The sequence below is a fragment of the Catharus ustulatus genome, chromosome Z (genome assembly GCF_009819885.2).
Source record: "Catharus ustulatus isolate bCatUst1 chromosome Z, bCatUst1.pri.v2, whole genome shotgun sequence".
Lineage (NCBI taxonomy): Eukaryota > Metazoa > Chordata > Aves > Passeriformes > Turdidae > Catharus > Catharus ustulatus.
This window is the reverse complement of record NC_046262.2, coordinates 51,807,246-51,833,692: the sequence shown is the minus strand read 5'-3', so window position 1 is coordinate 51,833,692 and position 26,447 is coordinate 51,807,246. Positions and strand designations below refer to the sequence as shown.

The following is a 26,447-nucleotide window of genomic DNA, read 5'->3' as shown; positions in this document are numbered from 1 at the left end:
GACCCTCACAAGCTTCAGCAAGGACAAGTGCACCTGCATCCAAAATGGAGTGATGAACAGGCTGAGAGCAGCCCTATGGAGAAGGACTTAGGGATACCAGTGGATGAAAAATTGGGCATGACCTGGCATGAAAGCCCACCGCATACTGGGCTGCATCGAAAGAAGAGTAGCCAGTAGGGCGAGGGAGAGTATTTGGCCCACATCCATGTACAGCATCCCCACTACAGGAATGTCAGGGACCTGTGGAGGGGATCCACAAAAACACGTCAGAGGGCTGAAACACCATCTTGTGAAGACAGGTTGAGAGTGTTGAGGCTGTTCAGCCTGGACTGGAGAAGGCTACAGGGACATAATATAGCAGCCTTTCAATATTTAAAATAGACTTACAGGAAAGACAGAGATTTTTTACCCAGGCCTGCAGTGATAGGTCAAGGAGTAATGGTTTCACACCAAGCAAGTAGATTTTGACCAGATAAAAGAAAGAAATTTTTATGATGAGGGTGGTGAGACACTGGAACTGGTTGCCAGAGAGGTTGTGGATGCCCCAGATGTGGGAGGCTATGTCAGATGAGGCTTTGAGCAACATCATCTAGTGAAAGATGTCCCTGATCACAATGTGATGGGCAGGGTTGGACCTAGATAACCTTTAAAGATCCTTTCCAAAACCAAACTGTTCTATGATTTCATGAAACAAGGAGTAGGAGTTATATTAGCTCAACTACAAAAAAATTATAGTGCTTCCACCAGGAAATAAGTATTGCAAACATTCTTACATGACTAAAAAGCAAAGAAAACATGAGACCTGAGCATCTTTCTCATCCATTCACCTTAGCCACCCACCATGTAATTTTATAAATATACATGTATGATAAACAGTATTACAACATTTATTCCCATATCACTGAAAAACTAAGAACTTTTGAACTAAAAGCTACAACATATGTATATTATTCAACACATTACTGATTTTAAATGTGCTAATTAGGTATGAAGAGACAACTCTGCTGCTTTATTACCTGAAAGATCATGTCCAGCCAAAGGGTAGAAAATCTTCAAATTGTGAAGTACCAGCTGAACCATTGCCAATCTCATCAGTGACCAACTAACAAGAAAGCACTAGTAAGTCATTTACTAATAGGAAAATTATATTCTTACTTATTTAATATTAGGTTTTAAATTTAGAGCTTCAAATCTTCATAATAAACTACTAAAAACTACAAACCATACTTTCAAATATTACAGGTACTTTGAATTCAAAAGTCACTATACCACATACTAACAAAATGAATAAAATAATTACTGTGAAAAATTAACTACCGAGTCTTGATAATACACTGAAATATCAAGTAATTGGTATCGTATCTCAAAAATAAAAAAACAGAAATGCAAGTCTAGGTGTGGCAAAATATCTTGCAGCCTAAAGAGCTATTTACCTGTAAGAATTTGAATTAGAATGTTCTTGGTTATGTGAATTTGATGCAAACATATCTTCATCATTGTCTTCATCTTCATCACTTTCCTGACTCTCTTCTGAATCATATTCCACTCTACTTTGCGATGGAAGAAATGGCTAAAAATTTCAACAAAATTCTGTAAATATCTTCTAGTCAACATCTCATTCTAAATAAACTTTTAAAATTTGAATAGTTATAATGCTTTATGCTTTCTATAAATAGCAGATGTGTCACCTTATTCGGTTTAGTTAGATTTGGAGTTTTTACCTCATGAAAAGTGTAATTGTCCACAAGCACTACATACTTTAACACCTTAACTATTTCTTACATTACAGAAAATTCTAATGCTAAAAATGAAAACATTAACTGCTTTCCAATTCTTATCTTATTTTCAAGCCACATTCACCAAACCAGATGTGGGACACATGAGCTTGTCAGAGAGAAGCCAAAACCACCAGGGTGTATTCTCTTCAGCTCTTCCAAGAACTCAGAGAAATCCTATCCTCACCCTACAGTATTCAATATTTATGAATATTATAATTGCCAGACTGTGCTATTCAGTATTCACATTTTCTTTTTTCTCCTTGCTCCTAAAATACACTTACCTAATTTATTTTGCTTATGGAGGAAACACTTGATATAGAATTGTGCATGTAACTCCACAGAAGTATGTAACTTTCTACAAATAAAGATCTGCCACAATGGACTTAACAAGGTAACAATTTGATTTTTCAGTAGGTATGCATATGCATTTCACCCTGTTGAAATAGCTGATGAATGTTTCTCACATTCCCTTGCTCCCCTAATTAGCTGATCTTTGTACTGTGTAATTATAAAAATCAACATAATTTGTTCATACCATTATCTGAAAATAAATTAATTGAATAACAACAGTTTTCAAGATGAAGATTTTTCAAGATTTTGAAACAACTTGTTTCAAAAATATGTTTAGGCTGCATTTTAGAAAAAGCTAAACATGAGCAATAAAAAGAAGCAGACTCTATCACATCAGTACCTAGAATAACGACTAAGAAGAGAAAAACTACCAATCCAGAAGTGATAGAAAATACTTAATTGTCAAAACAGTAAAATAATTACCTTTGCAATGAAATAATCCCAGATGCTAAGCTCAGGAGGGATAAATCTTTCTTTGTAAGACGATGGTTGTTGGTCTACTAATGGCAATGCAGGCAACTGAGAACATTCTTTTGGAGAAGTTTTTGATGAAAGCCTGTAATGTCTTTGCTGTTTCTCTCCATCATCTACAGGAGAAGAAAATAGACATGTTGCTTTAAACCATTTTCTCTAGCACCCTGTTGCTTTTAATAAAGGGACTCTCCATGAAAAGTAAAAATTTGTATCATTATAATTTTTCAGAATTTTATCTTAGCATTTCTGTAACAACTTAACATAGAGAATGTTAATTCTCAAATACATAAAACTAATATATAACTAGAACTCCAGAATATAAAAACTCCCTGCACAAATAACACACCTATAATTGCATAAGCAGGTATCTTCTTACCAAGGTGACAAATATTACTATTTAAGCAACTATCTTGCAAAACTGAATAATTTTAATAAGAGCTATTGAATATTGATTATGCTTGCTTTTAAGACAAGCCAGGACACTTGTTTTCCAGAATATACATTGGAAATACGTAAGACTGCCTTTCCTACTCCAACTTTTAACTCCATGTCTCCCTCTAGTGGAGATCTGTATTTCTTTCCTAAACTGTACAATTCTGCTAAATGCCTATGCCCCAACAACACATTTCTCCAGTAAATATAGAAGACTACATTTTAACTAACATGATCTAATATACAACTTATTAAACAGGGATGGATTCATTATCTGCAGTAACACTTTAAATCCTAGCAGTAGAGAGGTCCCCTTGCTTGCCCCAATCGATTTTTTCAAACTAAGAAGTGTCAATAGAAGATTTTTGATTATTACAAATCTTCCATTCTTGATTATTACACAACTGAGGAGTAGTTCATTCAACTTTTCAGGAATATCTTAACACATTTGTATCACCTGATACCCTGAAATAATTCTGGATCTTGTTAGGAATCATATTCTAATACAGCCTTTCTATTAGTAGAGGAGGAATGATACCAATTGCTTGTCACCAATAGTTAGTGTTCTGATTCTCCTGAATCAAAAGTGCAAGTGACAAGAGAGAGAAGAAATATTTGGAGATTTGATGGCCATCTTTCGTAACAGAGAAAATGGACTTGAATCAATTTCCTACTTGATTGTAAAAGGTGGAGGTTGTATTTGTCTTTTTGCTGTTGTTTGGTTGGGGTTTATTTAAATATTTTTATTCTGTTTTCAAATAGATACATGTAATGTACAGAGATCAGTTTCTACAGTAAAACAGAGGAGTGGGTTCAAGACTTAGGTAAAACAAAGAAAGATTAAATATGAAGATAAAAAGGAAAATAATTTTTTCAACTTTGTTTTGGAGTCCACAAAACTTCAAACACAGACTCAGATGAGTCAATTTTCTTAAGCAGAGGGGAGTATGGGTTGCCTTATGATCTAACAGCAGTAGTAAGCAGGAGCAAATAAAACAATCCTGTAGGCCTAAAGAGGTCTCTTAAGCGACAGATATCTCAGTCACTGAGTTCAAGCATCAACACATTGGGCCAGACCAGCTGCAAGGATGAACTAACATGAACATCATAAATGCAAATGGCGTTCTTTATTGTTTTAACTTTCCTATTCCCTTCTGCTACCAAGGGCTCACAAAACTAACAACCACTGAAGATTCCAAAATTACCTTCTCCTGTTAATAATGCTGGGGAAGGAAAAAGAAGAGCCAGCACACCTATATGTTCCTGGAGTAAACTACCACAATGTATTTCTTATACCCTTTTTTTTTTTTAAGTGTTTTATCCACAAGAGATTTTCTGAGTCTTGACAGGTGCCTGAAAGACTATGTCCTTCAAAACTTTTATGGGTATTCCAATCACTTGAAAACAGAAGGTCTAACATTCTGAACAAAAGAAAAACAGCGGTAATTTACAAACACTTATTTCCATACATAAGACTTATTTGGTCATAATATAAACTGAGGTAACTGTACAATTTGTAACTCTGAGCCATGTGAGATTTAAACACACGGTTTTTAAAAAATACTTCCAGGTTTGTCATACCTCAATTTTTTATTTGTTTTCTTCTAATGGACAAATTCTCACACTAGTCAATGGAATTACTTTATTATGTTTGGTCATTTCTGGACCAGGAATAAACATGTTATTCCAGGATTCATAAAGATTTTTGACCACCTAAGAAGACAAACATTATCATCATCACAACCAGCTGAACTACTGTACTGGTTAAGGCTGGGGTAGAGTCAGTTTTCTTCACAAGTGGCTATTGTGAGGCTGTGGTTTGGATTTGCGCCGAGCACAGGGTTGATAAGACAGAGATGTTTTGTTATTGCTGAGTAGGGCTTACACAGAGTCAAGGCCTTTGCTGCTTTTGTATTTCCATGCTGGTGAGGAAGTTGGGGGTGCCTGGGAGTAGACACAAGGGATATTCCAGACCATGTGACATCAAGGTCATACATCAGTACATCACGTGGGGGGAAGGAGGAGGAAGGGGGAGGATATTTAGAGGGATGGTGTTTGTCTTCCCAAGTAATTTTTACTGTGATGGAGCCCTGCTCTCCCGGAGCTGGCTGAACACCTGCGTGCCCATGTGAAGCAGCGAAATCATCCCTTGTTTCTCTTTGGTTGTGTGCACAGCTTTTGGTATTAAATTGTCTTCATCAGAACACATAAGCTTTCTCTATGTCTTACCCTTCCCATTTCCTACCTGGTCCTGCCAGTGGGAGTGAGCAGCTGCCTGGGGTTTGGTTGATGGCTGGGGTTAAACCACAACAGCCACAAAACAATTTATATATGGAATCTAATAACAGATGAAGACATCCCATCTTTCATCTTGAAACAGGAATATGACAACACTAAGTGTGCACTTCTATGCTGTATCATAACTTTTTTTCCTGTTAGGGATAGTATTTGAAATCCACTTACCTGTACTAAAAGTCAAAACCACAATAACCGCAGTACAATACATTTTCACTTCATTATTCAAAGCTTATCAGTTAAGGAGCATGCACATGCATCACTATGAATTTTTAGCTAATTTTCAGCAACTACTTAAAAGAAAAGAAATTCATTAGGCATGAAATAAGGAGCAAGTGTTGCATGATACAGAAATGAGCAAGTATGGGCCTGAAGTTTGTTTTTATAAGCAGAATTCAAAAGGCAAGTGTTTTACTTTAAAAAAGTACTTTATTCCTTTCTGTTGGATCACTCTGTTTTTTTAAAGAATACTCCAGGGTAGCCATTGGAAAAAATAAAATTTGTAATGCAAATAAAAGAACAGCTACCTAAGTGGTTTGAAAAACACTACTAACACAGATTTCTTTTTATACATTCTAAAAAAAATTACCTACATTTAAAATATCATTAAAATTCTTACCATCATTTGATATTTCAAATTACCAATTACACACACTTCCAAATTTTTCATGCATTTCTAATTACAATATTTTACATGCTTGTTTAGGGTTGTTTTTTTTTTCTTTTTATTTGAAGCATTTCTCTTTGTTCCCATTTTGCTTATAAGAAAAAAGTAAATTTTTGTTATTTGAGAAATAACAAAAAATATTGAGAAATATTTCAGACAGGAAGTTTCTATTTCAGGCAAGGAAAATCCTTTAATTTCTTCCAGGTTCTAAGGCATGCAATGATAATCAAAAGATCTGTTACCTCTCTTACAGCTTCCTAGGAAGAGCTAAAAGGCAGATTACTTCCAACTTCCCTTCACTTGGTCTTGCAGCGCAGAATAACTGAATATATGAAATGAAACTATGGATTTCTAACTGTTAAAGCAAAGGTCAAATTCTCCCTTAAGAACCTACTGGATGATTAAGAACTTACCAGCTCTATAGAGACTTAAATTATAAAACAGTTTTCTAAGGTAGTTTTTAAGAGAAATGTGCTAAATGTGATTCTGAAAAAATCTACTATAATCAATGGGTTCTTTTTCAGCTGATAACTGCCTCTTGGAAAATAGAACATCATAAGCAAGTTCTGTTTGCCAAAATCTTTTGCTGAAACTGCAAAAACAAGAAAAGTATAGCTGAAAAGTATGGTGATTTGAAAAGCATTCAAACTGCTTTGTTCTGTGTGATCTTTATGTGACAGAGGTATAAGGAAAGTTTTTTATAAAATACTAATTCCTAATAGGGGTTAGGAATTTGTAAGACTACCGGGTTCTGCTTTTTGGTTCCTATTTTTACCATTTGAGTTTATGAGAAAGATCATATTTACTTAAGTAAAATTTTGTATTTGAAGTTACTACCTGCTCAAGTCAACTAAAGCAAAGAGCAGAAAGGGAAATAACTTAATTACCAATGCTGTACCTACAGTTATGATCTCTTAAAATAACTTTCAAACTTGGAGATCAACATCCACATTCAGACATGTACTAAGGAGGCAAGGAGGAGAAGACACGCATAGTCTTATTGTATTAGAATTATTAGTGTTCAGAATTTTTAGCTTTCAATCTCCATTTGAGAGTGGAAGCATTTCACAAAAATCTAGATGTAAACATACAGTAAATTCACGAATACAAGCCGCACTGAGTATAAGCCGCATCTCTGGGTGCTGGCAAATATTTCGTTTTTTGTCCATAAATGAGCCGCACCTGAATATAAGCCGCTCTGTCGTTGGTAGCAAGGACCTGCGTGCAACAAAGTTGCCAAATAGTAACAGAACGGCGGCAGGGCAGGGTTTACTGGCTCAGCTAAGGCTGTGGAGGCTAGGCCCGCTAGGGGCTGCTGACGGGGTCAGGTAGCCCAGCCCGGCGCTGCCGCTCAGCGGGGCCACTGGGGGCCAGCCGCCGCTGCCACTGGGCTCGGTCACCATGGCCCGGCGCTGCCCTGTGGTGGCAGGCAGGGACGGAGCCCCTGCCGCTCCCGCGGCGGTGGGTGGGGACGGAGCCCCCCGCCGACTCCCAGAGCCGTGGCAGGGGTGGCCCGGGTCCCCCCTCTCCTCCCAGAGCCGCGGCAGTGGCGGCCCGGGTCCCCCCCCTCCTCCCAGAGCCGCGACAGTGGCAGCCCGGGTCCCCCCCCATCCTCCCCGAGCCGTGGCAATGGCGGCGCGGGGCCCCCCGTCTATTCCCCAGGCTGCGGTAGAGGAGGTAAGGAGGGAGCTCTCCCTCCTCTCTCCCCGCCCCCCGTGCTGCCTGCAGGCAGCCAGGCTCCACCCGCGGCGCTACAGAGTAACGATTTGTAACAATCGCAAAATGCTGACTTTGCAGCTGCTCGCCTCAGCACCCTGGCTGGCACTTCTGAGGTTGTAAACGTCAGAAAATTATTCACATATTAGCCGCTCCTGATTATTAGCCGCATTTCTGGTTTAGGAGTAAAATCTTAGTCAAATTGGTGCGGCTTGTATTCGTGAAATTACTGTAATTGAAAAGAGTCTAGTTATGTGTAACAAAATGGTAAGATATAGAAAAAAATTCATATAATATTACAGAAGAATATGGCATAGTTGGTTGGAACAAGCATTCCAGTCACTTCTCATTATTTGTTTCTGGGTGTCAGAAACAGTAAAGGCACAAAAATAGAGCTGATTTTAATCCTAATCCCTATGTTTCATTGGAGGTCTATTTTTTTCCTTCCTCTCCTCAACGTTTTTTTCAATGTGACAGAGAAAGGAACTTTGGAGAAATACCTTTCCTCCAAATTTGCTTTACAAAAGCACACATTAAAAACAAGTAATAACCCACTAAATTCTAGAATTACATTGGTTGAAAGACACCTAGTCCAACCCCTTGCTCAGAACGGGGTTGACTAGTCTAGTTTTTTCAAGTTTTTGAGTAACTCAAAGATAGAGACTCCAAAACACCTCTAGGCCCCTTTCTCAGTGATTATCCCTACAAGTGTGTATAAAAAAATGCTCCTCCTTCCCTTAAAGTTTGTTTGAGCTTCTGGATTCTTCCAGCAACAGTTTTACTAAACCTGCAATCAGCCAGTCAGCATTCCTTCTTCAGAAAAACATGCAGTATAAAGGTTATATTTAGTATGCATTTTAGAATACACCTCTTTGTAGAAATATTTAGCATTTTAAACCAGTGGTAGCAGTAATATTAACACAGTTTAGTATACAGTTGCCAACACCTAGTTAGCAGAATTGCCAAAAAAAGCCAATTAGGGCTTCTGACAATTCTGTAACAGTAAATATTACCAAACCTTACCAAAGTGATAGAGAGAAATGTTTACTCAGTACCACAGAGAAAGTTAATCAGATCTAGAATAAGAGCTCACCTTTGGTTAAAGATTTCTACTCTGAAAACTTTGGAAAAAAGTCTGAAGAAGATATTAAACAGACCACATTTACAGTTTTCCACAAATGTAAGACATTTTGATATGTAACATATCTAAATAATAATATTTTTTTAAAATATAAAGTTACATTTTATCTCCCTACACATATATTCAGATGTGATTTAGAAAGTCATCAGAGTTTAAGTGAATTTGTATTTACAAAATCTTACTTTAAAAACTTGGTTAATTGTAGCGTTTTTGCAGTTGGTTTTACAGAAGTCAAACTAAATTAAAAAGCCCACAACCATACGAAAAATAAAAGCATTAAAGGTATTTGTTCTGGACCTGAGGATAATTTATCATTACCTGAACTTAAAACTTGAGGATTATTCGCTTTTCTAAAGGGTTCTTAGAATATCAACAAAACTCCTTTCACTTCTAATGTCTGGAATGAACACTTAGAAATCCACATGCACAATAATGCTTATATTCAAAATGCAAAACAAGCAGCTCTCCAAAAAAAGATATGAAACACTTCTGATCTTTTCAAACCATGGTCAAAGCAATTTTATATTTAGTATTTATTTCAAATGACGAGCCATAAGAACACTATAGTGTTGACAATTTTCTTCTTGAAAAAGGCCCAATTTATGTGCTTCTTTAATGACAAAATTTTGCTTTAAATTTTGATATCATGGCTTGCAAACAGAAGTTTTTCTGTCTTTCTGCATATGCAAAAAAAAAATCCCACACATAGCAAACTGCATGTAGAGGCCTAGTACTAAAACTAGTATCTTGCCTGAAGGTTTGGTAGGACTATGAGTACTGAAGGAAGTAAGGGATTTGGAAAACCCCACGCATTCCATGGAGAACACTACTACCTGATGTGGGCTAGGCATTGGGAAGTGCCTACCTGTCAAAGAGAGAAAACATACTGTATTTGTAAAATGGGAAAATATTCCAGTTAGGAGAGAACTGGAAAACTTTAAAACAAACACAAAAACTAGATGGTAATAGTATTGGAAACTCTGTAAGATCAACTTAACTCCCTCATATTAGAGCAGATGTGCTACTTGGAAACCTTATTTCAGTAGCATTCACTTCTGCTTCACTATTCTCTTCCACACATTATCTACACCAATAATTTCCGATACTTGTTTTTCTATGCAAATCCAAAACCGTACAGAATTCTTATTGAATACAAACTACTTAAAGTAATTAAGCTTGCAGCAGTCACATAATTTTCTTTAAAAATCAAGAAGACAAATATACATCAAATAAGAGAACTGACCAGTTTTTGTCTTTAATTGCTGCTGTCCTCTGCTGGGCGTCTGAGCTCCTCCTCCAAAGATAGCAGACCACATTTTACTGTTAAGTGGATGAGCCATAATTCTATACAACTCATTGCTAGAATGTGTTGCAAGGCCATGGATGAACAGGCTGAGATAGACAGCAGTTAGAATTTCACAAAGTAGAACTGTGAGACCTGGCTGGGCTTCCTCGCCAGCAGAATTCAAGAGACGTATCAGAGCCGTCATTCCTGTTTATGTAAAATAAACATATTCTTTGAGAAAGCACATATATGTACGAACATACCCCAGATTATTATGAGTATTTTGTTTGGCAACCTATGTTACTTAGCAATTTTAGTGTAGAAAAATTCCAAGTTCTACACATTGAAACCTAAGTTGAAAACTTCAGGCAAGCTCTTAATTTTTAACAATTTATTAGTTTTTTAGCTTCCTGTTTTGGACTAATGCTTAAGAGAAATGTATAACACTTTTCAATTATTATAGCTATATTATAATATTCAAAGTTGAAGCTGAATATTCTCACTTTAGTGGTAAAACAAATTAAAAACCATGGGCATCAACTTGCATTACACATTGTCTGGTAGGTGCTCTTTTATCCAAGTACTAAATATCTTGTAGAGTTTTTATGTTCCTACAAAAGGGTGCAATTTCAGATGTGGTTTCAGCTGTGAAACTTTGTGCACACAAATGAAAATGCACATAGTCATGGCCAAAGAATTCTGCTTTTTGTCATGCTCTCCAATTTGCACATAGAGCATGTGAATCTATTAAAAAAATAGAAGTCAGTTCAAGGTGATATTTTTCAAAAGAACAACTGCTAACGATTCCTTGTGCTGCTCATCAGAAATTTAACCCTGTAATTAAATAACAAAAAAACAGATGACAAGCTAGTTTCTTGATACAATCCCTAGGTTCAGTGACAATGTTTGGTAGAAAAGAAAAAATGGCATAGCATCAAATACAAAGACTGCTTCAAGCTCTCCATGAAGATTTTTAAAGTGAAGCTTTCTGATTTATGAAACAATTCTCACAGTAAGTAAGCACATTTCTGGGCTGTGCTTACATTAAAGTTAGTGCTGTAAACTGAAGCTCCAACTTATATGTATAACATTGATAACGCTCCCTCTAATGTAGCTCCCTAAATGTATCTCACCAGCATAAATCTCAGCACATTTTAGGTATTACCTGAAATCTGACATCAATTTTACATCTACAGAAAACCATAATTATAAATGTCTCATTTTAAATAGTTTCAAGTTAGTTCAAAAGTTGTCCATAAGGTAAAATAAGGTGTCCTCCAACTAAGAATTAAGACAGCATCTCCAGTCCTTCTTAGGAGTCAGGAACTAGAACACTGGTGCCCCAGAGGGAGCAAGTAGAGCACAGTTCGTGATTTATCCTACCTCCTGTTTAATCAATCTCTCTTTACTAGATTCAGCACTAACATTTATAGTTAAAGGAAACAATATAAACCAACTTGACTTAGTGAGTAATCAGAAACACTAAATTAGATGTTCTGAATAACCCAGTTTTCTTTAGAAGGAAAGAAAGAAATCAAGTCCAGATACCTGGCCACTGAGCAGGTGATGTGTTGGGAGTCACTGTTTCTTCTGAGCTTGCTGTTCTTAAAGAATGACGCTGAGTTAACAGGACTGTCTGATACACTGTCCCAGTGAACTGATTTGCCTGAAATGAGCTGTGAAACAGAAGTGGGAAATTATATCTATTTTAAAGAGTTATGTTTAGAACTATTCAAATGATAGCATTTTCTAGATGTAGGCGAGCATGATCACTTCTGGTGCCCTATCCATTATCCCAACTGCAATGAGGCAGTTGTCTAAAAACCACTTTTCATAGGCTTTACCTGTAGCTGTGGCCATCACAGAGACATTGGTAGATGCAGGCAGAGAGCGATGCTGCTAAGGTATGCATTACATATATCTGCAAGACAAAGTTTTACAGAACTTATTACACCCAAAGTGAGCTGCGGTTAGCATCACAGCTTTCACTGCATACAGATATGTAACAAGCACTGGACATGAAAGGTGTAAGTACTTATGCACTCACAAAGCCACCTTTCACTTCAGAATTTGTATCAGTTCATTTTGCTGTGAAAAGGATGGGGGAAAACTCACTCACCCTACCAACACAATCACAGATCAGCTCTATTTGAAATGTTTTCAATTATTAAACAGCAACATATTAAGCCTGTATACAACAGTCCTATATAATTACACCCTAAAACAGTGGCAGTTTGCTGGCTCAGAATACAAAGACTTTATTTCAGAATGAAAACTATAATGCAGCTTAGTTTTTGACCAATTCTTGCACATCTCTTGGACACACACCCAATTTACTCAGTATCATGCTGATCAGTACTTTTATCAACACAGCTGATACTTTTTTTTAAATGTATCACAAAACACACTAAGGTAAATAGCTAGAGAATCTGCTAATCAAGAATGTTCTATTAAAACAGTTTACTACATTTATTTGTTTGCTCCCTCTAAAACAAAGCTAACTAGGATCTAAACCATCTTTTCAGTGTTTTCCAGAAATCCTTAGTAAAAGCAGACATGATCTGGGACCTAACACATACAAAACTTCAGGAAAGACTAAGTTTTATTTCCAGTCAAAGGTTAAATATAGGTGAAATCTTACAGAAACAATTTTTTAAAACGACTATACAAGCACATACTGTTTCACAAAAAAAGTCTGGGTTTATTGAACTTCGCTGAAAAGGAGTTTTTGTACTTCAATACTTAATTTTACTTACATCTAAGAATGAAATGCAAAATCTGCCATTAACATAAGTAATGAACTCACTGTCGTAAAGACAAGTATGATGCTGATGATGTAGTATAACATGTTTTCCATAATAATGTCCTCTTGGACAAATATCCAGCTCTGAGAGAGGCCAATCTACAACAGCTTGTTGAGCATCTTCAACACTTCAACAGTGAGTAATGATATGTGGACATTTCTTTTAGCTCAAGGTAAGTACTACAGAAATGTTTGCTTTGTGGTTTTATAATTTCTCAAGATAATAAAACAGCACGAAATTTTCATGCTTTCAAAAAAAAATTTGTGACTTCAGCAAACTACACGATAGCAACAACAAAAACCTGTAAAAAAGTACTTACCTTGCTGTTCTGAGTATCTGGATGAGGTGGCGAATCAAGGTTTATTATAGCATGTAATATATCATGAGTTAAGTTGCCAAGATGTAGCAATGGATTAGCCACCACTGTTTTGGCACTAGCCGTGCAAGCAAATAGGAGAGGTATGGAGCTCTGCTCTGGTGGAGGGCTGGAAGGTGTCTGTACTGACTGCTCCTGAAAACAAGCAAGAAACACACAAAGCAATAGTACATATTCTCTAAGGGAACACAGCTTTTAAAAGAGTACAAGATTCTAAAAACAACAACAAAAAATCAAACAATGTACAAAAAACCCATTAAAAACAGATTTAGATTTATTAAAAAACAGGTGCATGCTATGATAGGAAAACTTCAAAAATATTACAAAACACTTTCAAATAAATCTACAATCCTGAAGCAGAGAAAATACAACCTAAGCTCCCCCACATACCTGTTGAGACTCTTGCAACAGCAGAATTAATTCCATTCTGACAGATGCCAAGCCTCCACCATGTGAACCATGAAGTATACAGTAACTAAGGAACATTCTGAGGAGAGACTGATATTTCAGAAGCCACTGACGTCTTTTCTGAAAGTCTTCCTTCTGTAGCATGGTTTTTTCCTGGTCAGCTAAGTCTTCAGTGTCTTCATGTAATGTAGCTTCGTCTGGCATCCCTCTAACTCCTGACTGTATCTCTTCCACTTCAACACCATAATCACAGGTCTTCTGAAGAGCTACCACTTCCCTCTCAAGCCATTGGTAAAGCTGATACCGCAGCTTTCCACCATCTACTTCATAGCCAGTGGACAGTGTGCGAAGCTCCACAGTAAGGATTTTCAGGCATGCTCTAAACTTCAGCTGTGCTGAAATGATATCTTCTGATGGACTTAGAATATCTTTTTCATCAACTACACTAAAAGATTCTGTGTAGTTAGAACTCGTTTCATGTAACTTTTCAGTTTTCTTCAGAGGTTTTAGCTCTTTCATCACCAGGGAAGAATCTTCACTCTCATCATTTTCATCACTGTCTGATTGTAGTTGCAATTGTTCATCTTGGAATAGAGCACTTGGCTGGCTCCAATCAAAGGAAAGAGTGGAACTTGAATGTTTTTCTGATGAACAATCCGAAGATGAACCTAGGCCATTGAATACTGGCTGTGACCAATCAATACTGGAAGCTTGATCTTTTGTTTCAAACTCATTAACCGGAGAATATGGTGAGAAATCTTTACCAGTATCCACTAAACTAGGGGATTTACAGAATGACTTTGAATGCTTGACAACTTTGGGCATCTTTGATAAAACTTCTAAGGCCAACATAGGACAACCAGCTTTTAGATGAGCATATGCAGTGGTAAAAAATAGCCGTCTTTCACCTAGGTTGATTTTGTCAGCTAACCCATTTTCTACTGTTAGGCAAATGTGTGTGGAAGATGCATCAGAAGAGCCAAAATGACGTCTCAGCAAGAGAGGATGTGTTCTTAGGTAGTTATAGAAGTTAAACACTGCAGGGTTGCAACTTGATGAGCCACCTCCATCTGAAACGATATGGCAGCATGAGGAAAATGTACCACTCTGTATGACATAACTGACTGATCTGCAGCAAAGTCCTAAGTTCGTCATAAGGCTTTTAGGTCTTAGTATCAATCCTATTTTCTACTTCATATATTCATCCCGCTGTTTGCCTCACTGCACGCTCCTCTGCATCTTTATCGTTTGAATATCTCAGTGGGAAGAACACTGCCAAACCTACTAAAAACAAGCAGAGTGGGGCAGCAGGCATGACTTTTTAAATTAAAACAGCTATAATTTCTTTTCCTTGTAGTCAGACCAGTTTTACTGAAGTCAAAGACCACTTTTCTGGTAATTTTAGATTTCGGAAGTCTCTATTTTCCAAATGACAATAAGATGCTATATCTTAAGAGATTTTTTTCTTAAAGTCTCTTTTTAAAAATTGGATTAGTATTTTTACTTTTGTCTGCATTCTACAAGAAATGCAACTTACAGCAAAACTAGGAAATCCATAACATTTACTAATAATGGTAGCAGTATTACATGCAAATGAATCAATTACACAGCAGTGCAACACCTATTAATTTCATTTTCATGTCCACAAGTAGAAAAACCCTGAAGGAATACAAGCATCAGAACAGGATGATCCACACAGCTTTCAAAGGGTTCAGGGTGAAATAAACCCTTACTCTTTTCTCTGTCATGAGTTATAGCACAACTGGAGACAGTTAACAGAAATAAGTACACGAAAAAGCACATTCTAGTTAAGAAAATAAGGCAAGACATGAAAAACAAGCCATGAACTTATCACAGAAGAATTAGCAACACTTTTAAATTATTTTACATAGAAAGATGGGACCAAGATAGAAACCACCAAACACTATATTCCTCACTTACTCAAAATCATCCTGAAGTATGTAACTTCTACTGAAATCAGTTTCACAAATTAGTTACCCAATTCTAAGCATTTTTAAAAATTTACTACTTTCTTTTTTTTTTATTTCTTCCCCTCCAATTGTTCTGAGTAGCCAGGACTGAAACCAGCTAACTACCAAGGACTTGAAGCATTTAACTTCAATGAAAACACTACCCTTAGGAAATAATACAATTAATTTTTAGAAGGCCCATAAAGCCAGCAAGTGAACATAGAATTGCTCTAGGAGACTTACGTGCTGTTTCAGGCAGCACATCCTTGTAACATTTTAAGTATCAAAAGCTCCCTGTTGGTAGTCTATTATTGTAGTCAGCTCACATCAAGAACTAAAAGCCACAACACACCATGTCTTCCAGACTCTACTATGTAAGTGAGCAATCAGAAATATTGTCTTAGGATGTGATGGAATTGAATTAATTTGTCCCTCCATATTTAGACTGCTTCTGGAAAGAAATCTGCATTACTGCAGGGTCATTCCATTATCCTTTAAGCATTCACATGCTTAAACGACAAAGTATGCATTCATGGGATACAGGATAATAACAATACAGTCACCAGGTCTGCTATTAAAGTCCACATACATTTCTACAGCAAGATAGTTACTAACAATGGTAAGGAACTGTGTGGTACCTGGTTTTGTTCAGATGACACTTTAAGATACTGTGGCTTAAATCAACAAGCAGTTAAAACCAACTCAACAGGCCAAATATTTATATTCTTACCTCCTTCATCTTCAACAGAATGTTTAATCAAAGTGTCAAGAGCCTTGCTATAATCTTCCAAAATCCAGTATGCCATACTTCGCAAGAAAGGGTCACAGTGTATGTTTCCTGAGCTCTCTTTTCCAGTAGATACACTTCCCAAAACTCTCTTCTGTAGTACAGATTTGTAAGTACTAGACACTTCAAACTCCGATTCATAAAGTCTTGATATTACAAGAGCCAGTTGAATGTCATGCAGCCTTTCAAGGCAGACCTAATTAAAAATAAGTATATTCAAATGATAAACGTTGTAATTTCTTCTCAGTTTAAAATGATTACAGGGCAGGAAGTGACATAAATCTGCTCAGATTAAAATAAGTAGGTCTATCAACTCCATGAAAAGTGAGCACGAACTAAGCAGAACAGGCGTAGCCAAGTACTAAATGCAAGATTTGATCTGCATTTCTTCAGTATAAATATGTCATGACAATAGATCTTTGAAATCAACCAACTTGAATAGATCATTGCCAATGTGCACATGTTACCTCTTACCTCTGGATTCCGGTTGTTTTAGCTACAAAGCTTTACAGGACAAATCCTTCATTATCACAGAGATTAATTTCCTCAATTTTGCAATGCAATCAGACCCAGGAAATTATTTTTGTTTGCTTTGTTTTTTGCAAAGGGATTCTAGGAACTAATCCACATCACTGCCAAAACACCAGGTCTGGAGCTTCCTAATGAAAAACTATGCTGTCTTCCTATTGGACTGGGTAGACAATCTGAAAAGAAGCTAATTATAGGCAGTCCCCTCAAGTAATAGAGCAGAGAAATTACCCATGTCACTTTTCAGTATCAGAAATATGACAGCTAAAAAGGAATCAAAATGCAAAGATGAAGGTTTTGTGTTTGTCATCCATTTGGGGTGTGAAAGAAGTGCACAAACTGAGAGCATAAGAAGCTTCAGGGGGGGTCATACTGAAGAAAATGCAAACTGCACTCAATATATTTGTACATTTCAGACAAAGTAGCAGTCTTAAACACGAAAAAAATTATTACCTCCACTGCATCTCTTAAGTGTCCTGCCAACAAGAAAAATGCTGCCGAATGTTCAAAACGCTGTTTGCCAAGCAAAGAAAAAGCATTCTTTAATGCTGCTTTACGCCATCTGTCCTCAGTAAAGTTGTTTCCAAAAAACTGTGTCATTTTAGTATCTTTCTGGGACCTACATATCGAACATAAAAGATAAAAACATTTTACTTTTTATTAGCTGCACTGATTCTTCATTTCTGCAGATTTCAGTATGATTTTACACAGATCTTTATATTAGGAAATGCAGTCTTTCACCACACTAGGAGTTGAGGCTAAGTATTTAAAAATAGCAGAAACTTCAGTAAATACAAAAGCTAATGGTATTTTCAATAACCTGATACAAATACAGAAAATCACATTTTTATCAAGCTGAGCTCTTAAGTGACAATGCAAATTAGTTTTTAGAAGGTTTGCAACACTGAATGCTGAATTATGAAACATCAGTTAGAAAGACGTAAGTCAGTCCTCTGAAGTTAAGGTAAAATTTTTAATTACAAACATGTATGTAAAAGATAGGCGTAACATTTCACACACTGCAATGCCAGTCCTCCGAAGTACATGAGAATTAAGCAGTAATTGAAATTACAGGAGATACAAGACTAAAACTTGCAGCATTTTTTAGAATTGTTTAGAAATCAAACCTCAGTTTTCAATGGTAAGATTTGTGCTTCCTTTGTATTACTATTACATTCAACTTTTTCTCCCAGTATTATATCAGACAGTGAAATTCCATGCAAGAGCTTGAATACCTGTATAATCCCCAAATAACAGCTTTCTTCTTCATTGCAAGGTAAAAAATGGCAGCATCAAGTGGATCGTTGTTCCGCTGGAAAGCTGCTTTAGCCACCTGAGAAGACAGTTCAAAAGCGAAAACACAATCACAATTTAAATTCATCTTAAATGAGATTCTTGTTGCTTCTGGCATCCCATATCCCATAGTTCTCTGAAGTTCTCTTTAACGCAAGATCCTTCCTGTGATTATGAGTCTGATGTAAGAACATGTGAAGATACAACAGCCCGTTCAACATCACTTAGCTCATGCTAGATCCAGTTCTAGAAGCTTTTTTGCAGATCAAGTGGGAATCCCTGTATCTGAAATCAGTTTCTAAAATCATAGCAAAATTCATTTACTAGCTGCTCTGGCAATCAAAGGACAGATAGAGTCTTGAAAAACAGGGTGGGAGGAGTGATTACTTTTGGAGGTTGAAAAGGAAAAAGAGTAAGTGGCAGCAAGAATAGTCCAAGTCCCACATAAGATAGCCTAGAATATCAGGAATTTTTTTTATGCAAGGCAGTTAAGTTTCATAAAGTGATGATTAATTACTGAAGATTTAAAAATAAAAGTAGAGACATGCATTTTACCACTTCCTGCTTTGTAGTCAAAATATCTTGTGCATGTCATTTTCTAGCTCAACACACCTGGCTTTCCCAAGAGCTTAAAACAAGTGATAATGATGTTACAGGTTTATGGCCACATTTGTGCCATTAACTAAGAAGCCACCAAGACAAAACAAAACAATAGGTTTGTTTATCATGAAAAATAATCAATTTGAAAGACAGATGTGCATATAATATCTAAGTTGCTACCACATCTGATAGGTTTCTAAGAAGAACCTTTTCCCGCAACTCGTTTCTCAATTTTGCTATAAAAAACAAATGTATCCATCTGTATCTTGAGCATGCACAATAAACACTGCACAATATTACCTTTAAGATGGAGTATCTAAGAGCAAAAAATGTACTCCACACTGGAATTTGAAGTCTAAAGTACTAAAAAAAAAATTAAATACAGAAGTTCATATTCATACAGAAAAGCATAGATACAAAAAAATGCAGCACAGAAAAACTTTATCTGAAAACTTAAAACTACATAAATAGAAGAGAACAGCTGTTCGGAAGGATTTTGTTGGTGGTTTATTTTTAAATGCTATAGTTACCTTCTCTATGCATTTCCGCAGGCTATGGATGTTTCGAACCCACCATCCCACACCCATAGCTCTGAGCTCTGACCATGTTGGATCTCCTTTCTGTACTGCAGGAAGCATACTCAGGAGTTCTTCCTCTGCTACGGAATGGAATGCCCAGGCAAAGTGACTACTAGATAAGCCTATACAATAAACAGCAATTAAAAAAAAATTAATAAAAAAATTCAGAATCTAAAGACAAGGGGATGGGAAAGGAAGCGGAGAAGGTGGTCAAATTGCCTGTTTTGGATTTTTAAATTCACTTCCAATGAGGCAACAGAAATTTAAGAATATTTGTTAGAATTGCATATCAAATATTACAGAAAAGAAACTATATAACCGAGGCATTTCTCACTCTCACCAATTTCTGAGCTCAACAGAAATGGAAGTACCTCAACTAAAACTACTCCATCAGAAAGCTAACTCTGCAATAATCTGCTGTGGCAATCCCGGCAAATTCCAACCTCTGATTCAGCTGTGGGGTGAGAAGCCATGCAACTGAAAATGCTATCAACTGTCATGACAGATAAAGGAGTAATCACAGCCAGTCTTTATATCTGACTATGACTAATCGAATCAATTTTCTTCTGTCATCTGCAGTATCAGGATGGAACTAGCTAAATGATACAAAAAAACCTCCCTACATGAAATAGTTGATTGTATAATTACAGTAAGTATACAGCAATATTTAATGTCCAAGTAGTAATTTTTTTTTCCAAATATGTACCAAGCCCCTACATAAATAGGTACAGCTTTCTACTACGTTATTCCAGCAGAAGGTTATTGGAACAACATGGTACTAGAAAGTCATTGAATTTGGGGAAACAGAAACACTCCCTCACCAACTAAAAACTTGTTATAAAAAAACGAGTTCTGAGACCTTTACCAGAAACAAAGTAAGACATTTTCTTCTCTAGCCTTCATTCATATTGGACAATATTTTGTTAAAAAATTCCAATTAATTAAATCACTGATACTGCAGAGGCACATCAACACCACACCAGTCATAGGTGCAGCTACATCGCTAACACTCAACTCATATACGAAAACACATCAGTTACCTTGGTGAAGCAGCTGGGCTCGATGCACAGGAGGAAGTGCAGTTGTCAGAAAGGTATGAAGCCGGACAGCCAATAAAAATTTTAAACCACACTCATCAAGAGTTTCTCCACCTGGAAATAAGTATTTTTACACACATTTTACAGCAATTATTCCAAGTAAGTATTAAGAGAAGAAATATAATTTTGTGACTACAAACTCTTCAAATTTGTAAACGATGGTTTAGTTCATGATTCTCCCCTTCAAGAAAAAATAAAATTTCAAATATAAAAACTTTTGAAGTTATTTATTCCGTTTAATGCAAGAAACAGAAAAGGTGTTACATATTATAAAAAATCAATTGATTTCTCAGTTTCTCTACACAGTACAACAAGCATTTGTCATTACCATCTCTTTAAAAGTGAATTAAAAATAATCATAGTATGTGGACTGATGGATTCACAGTGGCATTATCCAATAGCAAAAGAAAATTTTATTTTTATCAAAGCATTAGGTCTTGAAATATTTATACTATGAAATGAAGGCGCATCACCTTACAAGCTATTCCTATTCCAAAATAGGAAAAAAAATTCCAGGAAAGGTTGTGAAGCACAGTAGCACATTTAACTTGGAAGAGACAACTTACCCTGACTTCTGTCTCTGCTTTCTCCAATGTCAGTACTGGTAGTAGCAATGGTATCTGCCAAGGCCATCAATGACATTTGCTCCATTCTAGTCAGACCTGGCAAGCTTGAATGAAGTAAGTGACGAGAAAGAACCTGAGCATGTTCTGGTCCAAAGTAAGTTGGGCTGTATTGAGAAAGATCAATGACTGTTGGTTTTGAACTGTCTTCATCTGCCTCAAATGGGAGAAGGTCATCGGTACTTATAACAGTATTTTGGAAGAGATTTTCGTAACTGTCATTGGGCACATCCTTTTTATTTTGACTGCTCTGATTATTGGACTTCTCTGAACAGGAATAAGATGAATCATCATCTGCAGCAAGCAGAGCATACAGAGGCAATGGTGGAACAGAGTCTATTTCTATATAGTCTGTAGTCTCTGTTTTGCTGAACATTTTGGGATCTCTTGCAGTACTTCCACTAGCGCTGATCGTCAGAGATCTGAGCCTCTTGTCGTGATTAGGCTCAGACTCATTTATAGCAACAACCTCTCCAGCAATGCACTTCACCAAATGGGACAGAATGGCTTTTGCTCTGCGTACTTTACCAAGATCCATGAGCTCCAACAGCTGATATGGGTGGTACTGAGGTAAAGTTGGAGATAATGTATGAGCTGCTTCAAAAAGACCAGAATCTTCCATTTCCATAGACAGATCAGAGGCAGACCTTTTCCCACTAAGTTTCTGTGCAAGGCTGGTCATAGATCTGGTCAAGGTTCTCTTTGGTGGATGCAGACCTGAGGCAGTTGACTGGCTTTGTTTCATTAAGCCAGTTATGCACGACATACTTCCACTGCAGGAATCTGTACTAACTAGTTCCTGCTTAGAAGGAGATTGCCACTGGGAATAAACATGCATTTCACAATCCATTCCAACTACCAGAATGCCATCACGCACCCAAGACAAGGATACAGGAAAAGGAGGTGACCCTTCTACAGATGAAACCAAGTCAACACAACGCAGCAAAACAAACCCAGAAAGGGTTTCAGCCTTAGGACTGACACTCTGGGAAATTGCTACAATCTCATTACCATTTTGTTCTTGCCTCTTCCCAGACAGCTGACCAAACATATAAAGTTTTGATCCAATCCCCACTGTCAGAATATGTGAACCATCTTCCCTAGACATCCAATCTAAGTGTACCAAGTGTTTACTGTTGGGTATAATACTCCCACCGTGAGACAAAGAAGTATCTTGTTGGTTATCAGATGCTAAATCAACACTATCAACACTAACACCTGAGTCCAACATAGTGCCTATCTCATCTAAATTAAGTGTCTGTTCTAAAATCCAAGAAGAACCCCCTGTAGATTCACATTCAAAAATACTAACATGCATCACAAAATCTTGAGAAAGGTGGCTATCTCTAGATGCTGCCTGCTTGTATGCTACTGCTAATCTGTTCGTGTGTGCACAGCTGACATCTGTTGGCCTCCCTGGAACATTAATAGCACTACTGCCAGGAAGTCCACCCTCAATCAGTAATGGCCATTCTTCCCATACATATTTAACATCACTGTCTGTGTCATATTGTGGTATGGAAGAAGATGATGATTCAGTGACAACCCTGCATCTCCAGAATCGAACTTTTCCATCAGAGCAGGAAGTAGCCAGCAGATAAGGTGCACGACAAACAGGATATATAGAAGAAGAACTGAGGTGTCCTAAAACGAAATAAATTACACTTTTACTGGAGGAAATACTAGAAACTAAAATTATTTTATTCAGCCACCATTTTATTGCTCCAAGTTTTAAAAAGTATTACTGCTTCCTCACAAAGAAGTAATTCATAGAGCCTCACGAAGGAGGCAATATGTCAAAAATACGTGAAACCATTTCACCCTTTGATTGTATTTTGTGCTCTAGGGAGGAATCCAATTACATTATTTAAACATGAACATTAATATATAGTCTCTTCTGTCAAACAAACATTTCTCCATTGAAAAATCTAAAACTGTATTTTAGAAAGATTACTGATGAAAACTTTAACATTTAAGTATGTTATAGCCTTCAAAAAATTTCATTAACGACTGCAAAACAAAACTTATTCAGTTTCTATGATTCTATTTTCGCAAGAATGTGGAATACAGTAAATATTATACCTTAAGTAAGAGCTTTATTTTAGTGTTAAGTTCCAGAACTGAGATATGAAGTCAGGAGAAAGTACATTTTAGCAAACCTTTTGAATCCACCTACACAAACTCAACTCTAACAACAAACCCACAACATACAATTAGCTTGTTTCTATTTAAAGACTAAACGTAGAAAGGCAGAGATTCCCTATTTTAGTCTTTTAAAAAAAGATGACAAACCTGCTGATGGCTTAACACTTATTATTTCTACTCCTTCTGGCATATTCAGCTCTTGACTATACACCATTTTGGAAGACAGAGTAAGCCAGCTGGTGCTCTGAAGGTTTGCTCTACAGGCCTGATACTTTTGAGTGAAAGGTGATTGGATCTTCTCCGGATCTGGTGAAGAATATGATTCTTCTGTTTGTGTTGCTTCTTCAGGTGGATTTAAACCTATCTTTTCATCTAAAAAAAGTTTGCATTGTTAATTTTAAAAGATCAATGATTTCTTTCAATGTAAGAAGTAATTTTACTCACTTTAATAGTTCCACAAGAGATAGAAAAACCTGACTTAAAATTTTACATTAATTTTAATGAAATGCGTTCTTGTATTCGGATTTAAAGATAAATGAAAGGACATCGCACATTGAATACTTCTGAGATTCTAGAACCATTCAGAGATCATAAAACAATCAAAGCATGACCAAAAAGACCAAAACTGCAGTCAAAGAGATATGTATGTGGCTATCCATTAAGGTTTCAGTAAGAACAGATTACCTGCAGCTAAGAAAAATAAAGACTTTCATATCTTAGCTTAAAAATTGGTGAAAGTTATTTTTCATTAAAGTTTTAATAACAGCTTTATTTTATTCCTTAAAACATAGGCTCTCAGGGAATGTGATATGAATGCTTTTTTAATAAGACGCAATAGCTGAAGTACGAAATTGATGGAAAACAAACAAAAAAATCTGCAACAGACGTGCTGAAAAGCCTTGTCAGTAATTTCTTCATCACGTAAGTGCATCAGAAAAACCAGATTATTCTCACTAACTTATCAAGTAATTGCAATAACACTTTTTCTCCCATTTGAAAGCAACAGGAAGCAATGCTAATTTAGTTTAAGTGACAGACACATACAGACGAATGACAGAAATATGTTTCTGAATGACAGAAACATAACCAATTCCTCTGAAAAGTGGTATCAGATTTATGTTTCTTAAAAGCATTAAATATTAACAGAAAACTATTGCAGTGTCTGTTACCTTTCTTTAAAACATCATAGTTTTAGAGATAGTTTGGTAGTTTGAATAAGAATCAGCAGATTTCAGAACGTCAAATTGTTTGGAATCGTATTGGCATCACTGATACTTAGGTGCTTCAGACTACAGTCCTATTTAAAATGTATGCATAAACTCAAAAACTGCAGAACAGGAACTTTCAAAAAGCTAAACATCTTAACTGTTAGACTGTACTAAAGCCAGTTAAGAATATCTGGCCTTAGAATGCACAAAATGTACCAGACTCCAGGCTCAGGCTGAACTGAAGAATTTCAGCAATCAGAGGATTAGGCAATCAAGAAAGAATGGTCATGATAAAATCTTGTAATCAAATGCAGAATCTTTTCAAAAAGATGAATCATTTTAGATTGCACTGAACAGCAGATACTCACTAGATAGCGGCTTTTTTAAAAAGAAAACTACAAGAAAGAGGGCTTACCTATCGAGACAGGAATTGCCTTCAAATGTAAATGCCACATATGTAGTAATGAATGGTTTTGTGTATACTCTATCACTATTAAGTAGAATTTTTCAGAGAATCCATTCTGCTGGTTTCCTGGTGAAATTGAGAACAGGAAGATCTTAGGGGTTACTCACCTGAAAGCAGAACTAAATTTTGCTGGCTAGTAAATAATCCTATTAAGCTAACATGAGCTAATACCAAAATGCAATGGTCTGACCATATCCAGCTGTTACATTAGACTTCTCAGTTTTTTACCACAACCAACAAACACTACAATTACAGGTACACTCATGTAAGAGCTGCCAATGTTTTCTTTCAGAGATAACATATCTGCCTGACCTAGCTATGTTTAAAGTTAAATCCCAGAGTGTGCTATCAGTACAGTATTCAAGAGACACAATGCTTCTTCCTAAGAATTTACTTGCTCTAGTTTACACAAAAACAAGATGTGTACTATCATGTCCTCATTTCTAGAGGCTTCACCCAGGTATTCTCTTCCCTTCATATCAAAGTCAACCCATTAGGAACAAGAAGGAATAGTCAATTTAGGGACTCTCTTTCCTCCATGATTCCTCTGACCCTTTAGGTATATGTATACATAAAACATTAACAAGAATAAGCTGCATTTGCCCCGTGATTTTCACATTTGCAGTGCTTATGCTACCATAAAAAATGCAAGTGAATCATTTATTTTTAAAAACAACATGAGATAACTACTTTCATGCACTACTAAAGAAGAAATAAGAAAGCACTAAAGAATAATTTCCAATTAGAATGCATGCAAATAATCCAGTTCTAATTTAACAGTTTTTCACAGGGTTCATTTAGCCCAATTCCTTACATGGATGGCATGCAGCAATCTATTAAAAACCTTCAGAACACATACAGATGGTATACAGTTGTCTAAGATCAAATATTTCCATGTTTCTTCTAAAATTACATCTGTGCATCATACTCAAGATGTAAACATACATGCTGTAGAGTAACACTTTTTATGTTCTCTATTTTGTTTCTTATTTTCAATATTTCAGCCGCATTTTATGATCTCCACTGAGGGCTGGGATTATCTCCACTACTCCAAATCTCTTCCTCAGGTAGAAACAGACCATTCCCAAATAATCATTATGTATATCCAAATTGATTTAATTATTTCCCTAGGTTCCTTTGACACTTTTCTACAGCTCCATTTCTTTTCATTCAGGACTCCATCTAGTACTGCAGATGACCTGGTATCACCAACTTTACTCTGACCCCTTTTTCCCCACACACTATGTCATTGGAGCAGAACAATGTGATGCTGATATAACCAAATAACTGAGGCACTCCACCAAGGAAAATTAATCATTTTTTCCAGAGCAATTCAGATCTGTACAAACACCTACAAATCCACGCACTACTCACACTATTATAGTGAGAAGGAATTGTCTGGCTTGCCATTTGTTGCAAGGCCTG

The 26,447-nt window shown here is 36.5% G+C and overlaps 1 protein-coding gene across 5 annotated transcripts in view; it reads right to left on the bottom strand.

Annotated features, from left to right (window-relative positions):
- Positions 1 to 26,447, bottom strand: part of DMXL1 (Dmx like 1) — a 78,352-nt gene that overhangs the window by 20,193 nt on the left and 31,712 nt on the right. For 3 of the 5 annotated variants that reach the window (XM_033084681.1, XM_033084682.1, XM_033084685.1), the window contains 17 exons: positions 24,972 to 25,088; positions 23,496 to 23,720; positions 21,147 to 22,847; positions 20,524 to 20,634; positions 19,436 to 19,605; positions 18,248 to 18,345; positions 17,466 to 17,631; positions 16,428 to 16,680; positions 13,710 to 14,797; positions 13,263 to 13,454; positions 11,984 to 12,060; positions 11,688 to 11,815; positions 10,098 to 10,346; positions 9,606 to 9,719; positions 2,553 to 2,716; positions 1,434 to 1,570; positions 1,017 to 1,102 (listed from right to left, as the gene is read on the bottom strand). In XM_033084681.1, the coding sequence (XP_032940572.1) occupies positions 1,017 to 1,102; positions 1,434 to 1,570; positions 2,553 to 2,716; positions 9,606 to 9,719; positions 10,098 to 10,346; positions 11,688 to 11,815; positions 11,984 to 12,060; positions 13,263 to 13,454; positions 13,710 to 14,797; positions 16,428 to 16,680; positions 17,466 to 17,631; positions 18,248 to 18,345; positions 19,436 to 19,605; positions 20,524 to 20,634; positions 21,147 to 22,847; positions 23,496 to 23,720; positions 24,972 to 25,088 (5,076 nt within the window). The remainder of the gene's footprint in view (positions 1 to 1,016; positions 1,103 to 1,433; positions 1,571 to 2,552; positions 2,717 to 9,605; positions 9,720 to 10,097; positions 10,347 to 11,687; positions 11,816 to 11,983; positions 12,061 to 13,262; positions 13,455 to 13,709; positions 14,798 to 16,427; positions 16,681 to 17,465; positions 17,632 to 18,247; positions 18,346 to 19,435; positions 19,606 to 20,523; positions 20,635 to 21,146; positions 22,848 to 23,495; positions 23,721 to 24,971; positions 25,089 to 26,447) is intronic. The other 2 variants (XM_033084683.1, XM_033084684.1) reach the window with 1 other exon arrangement.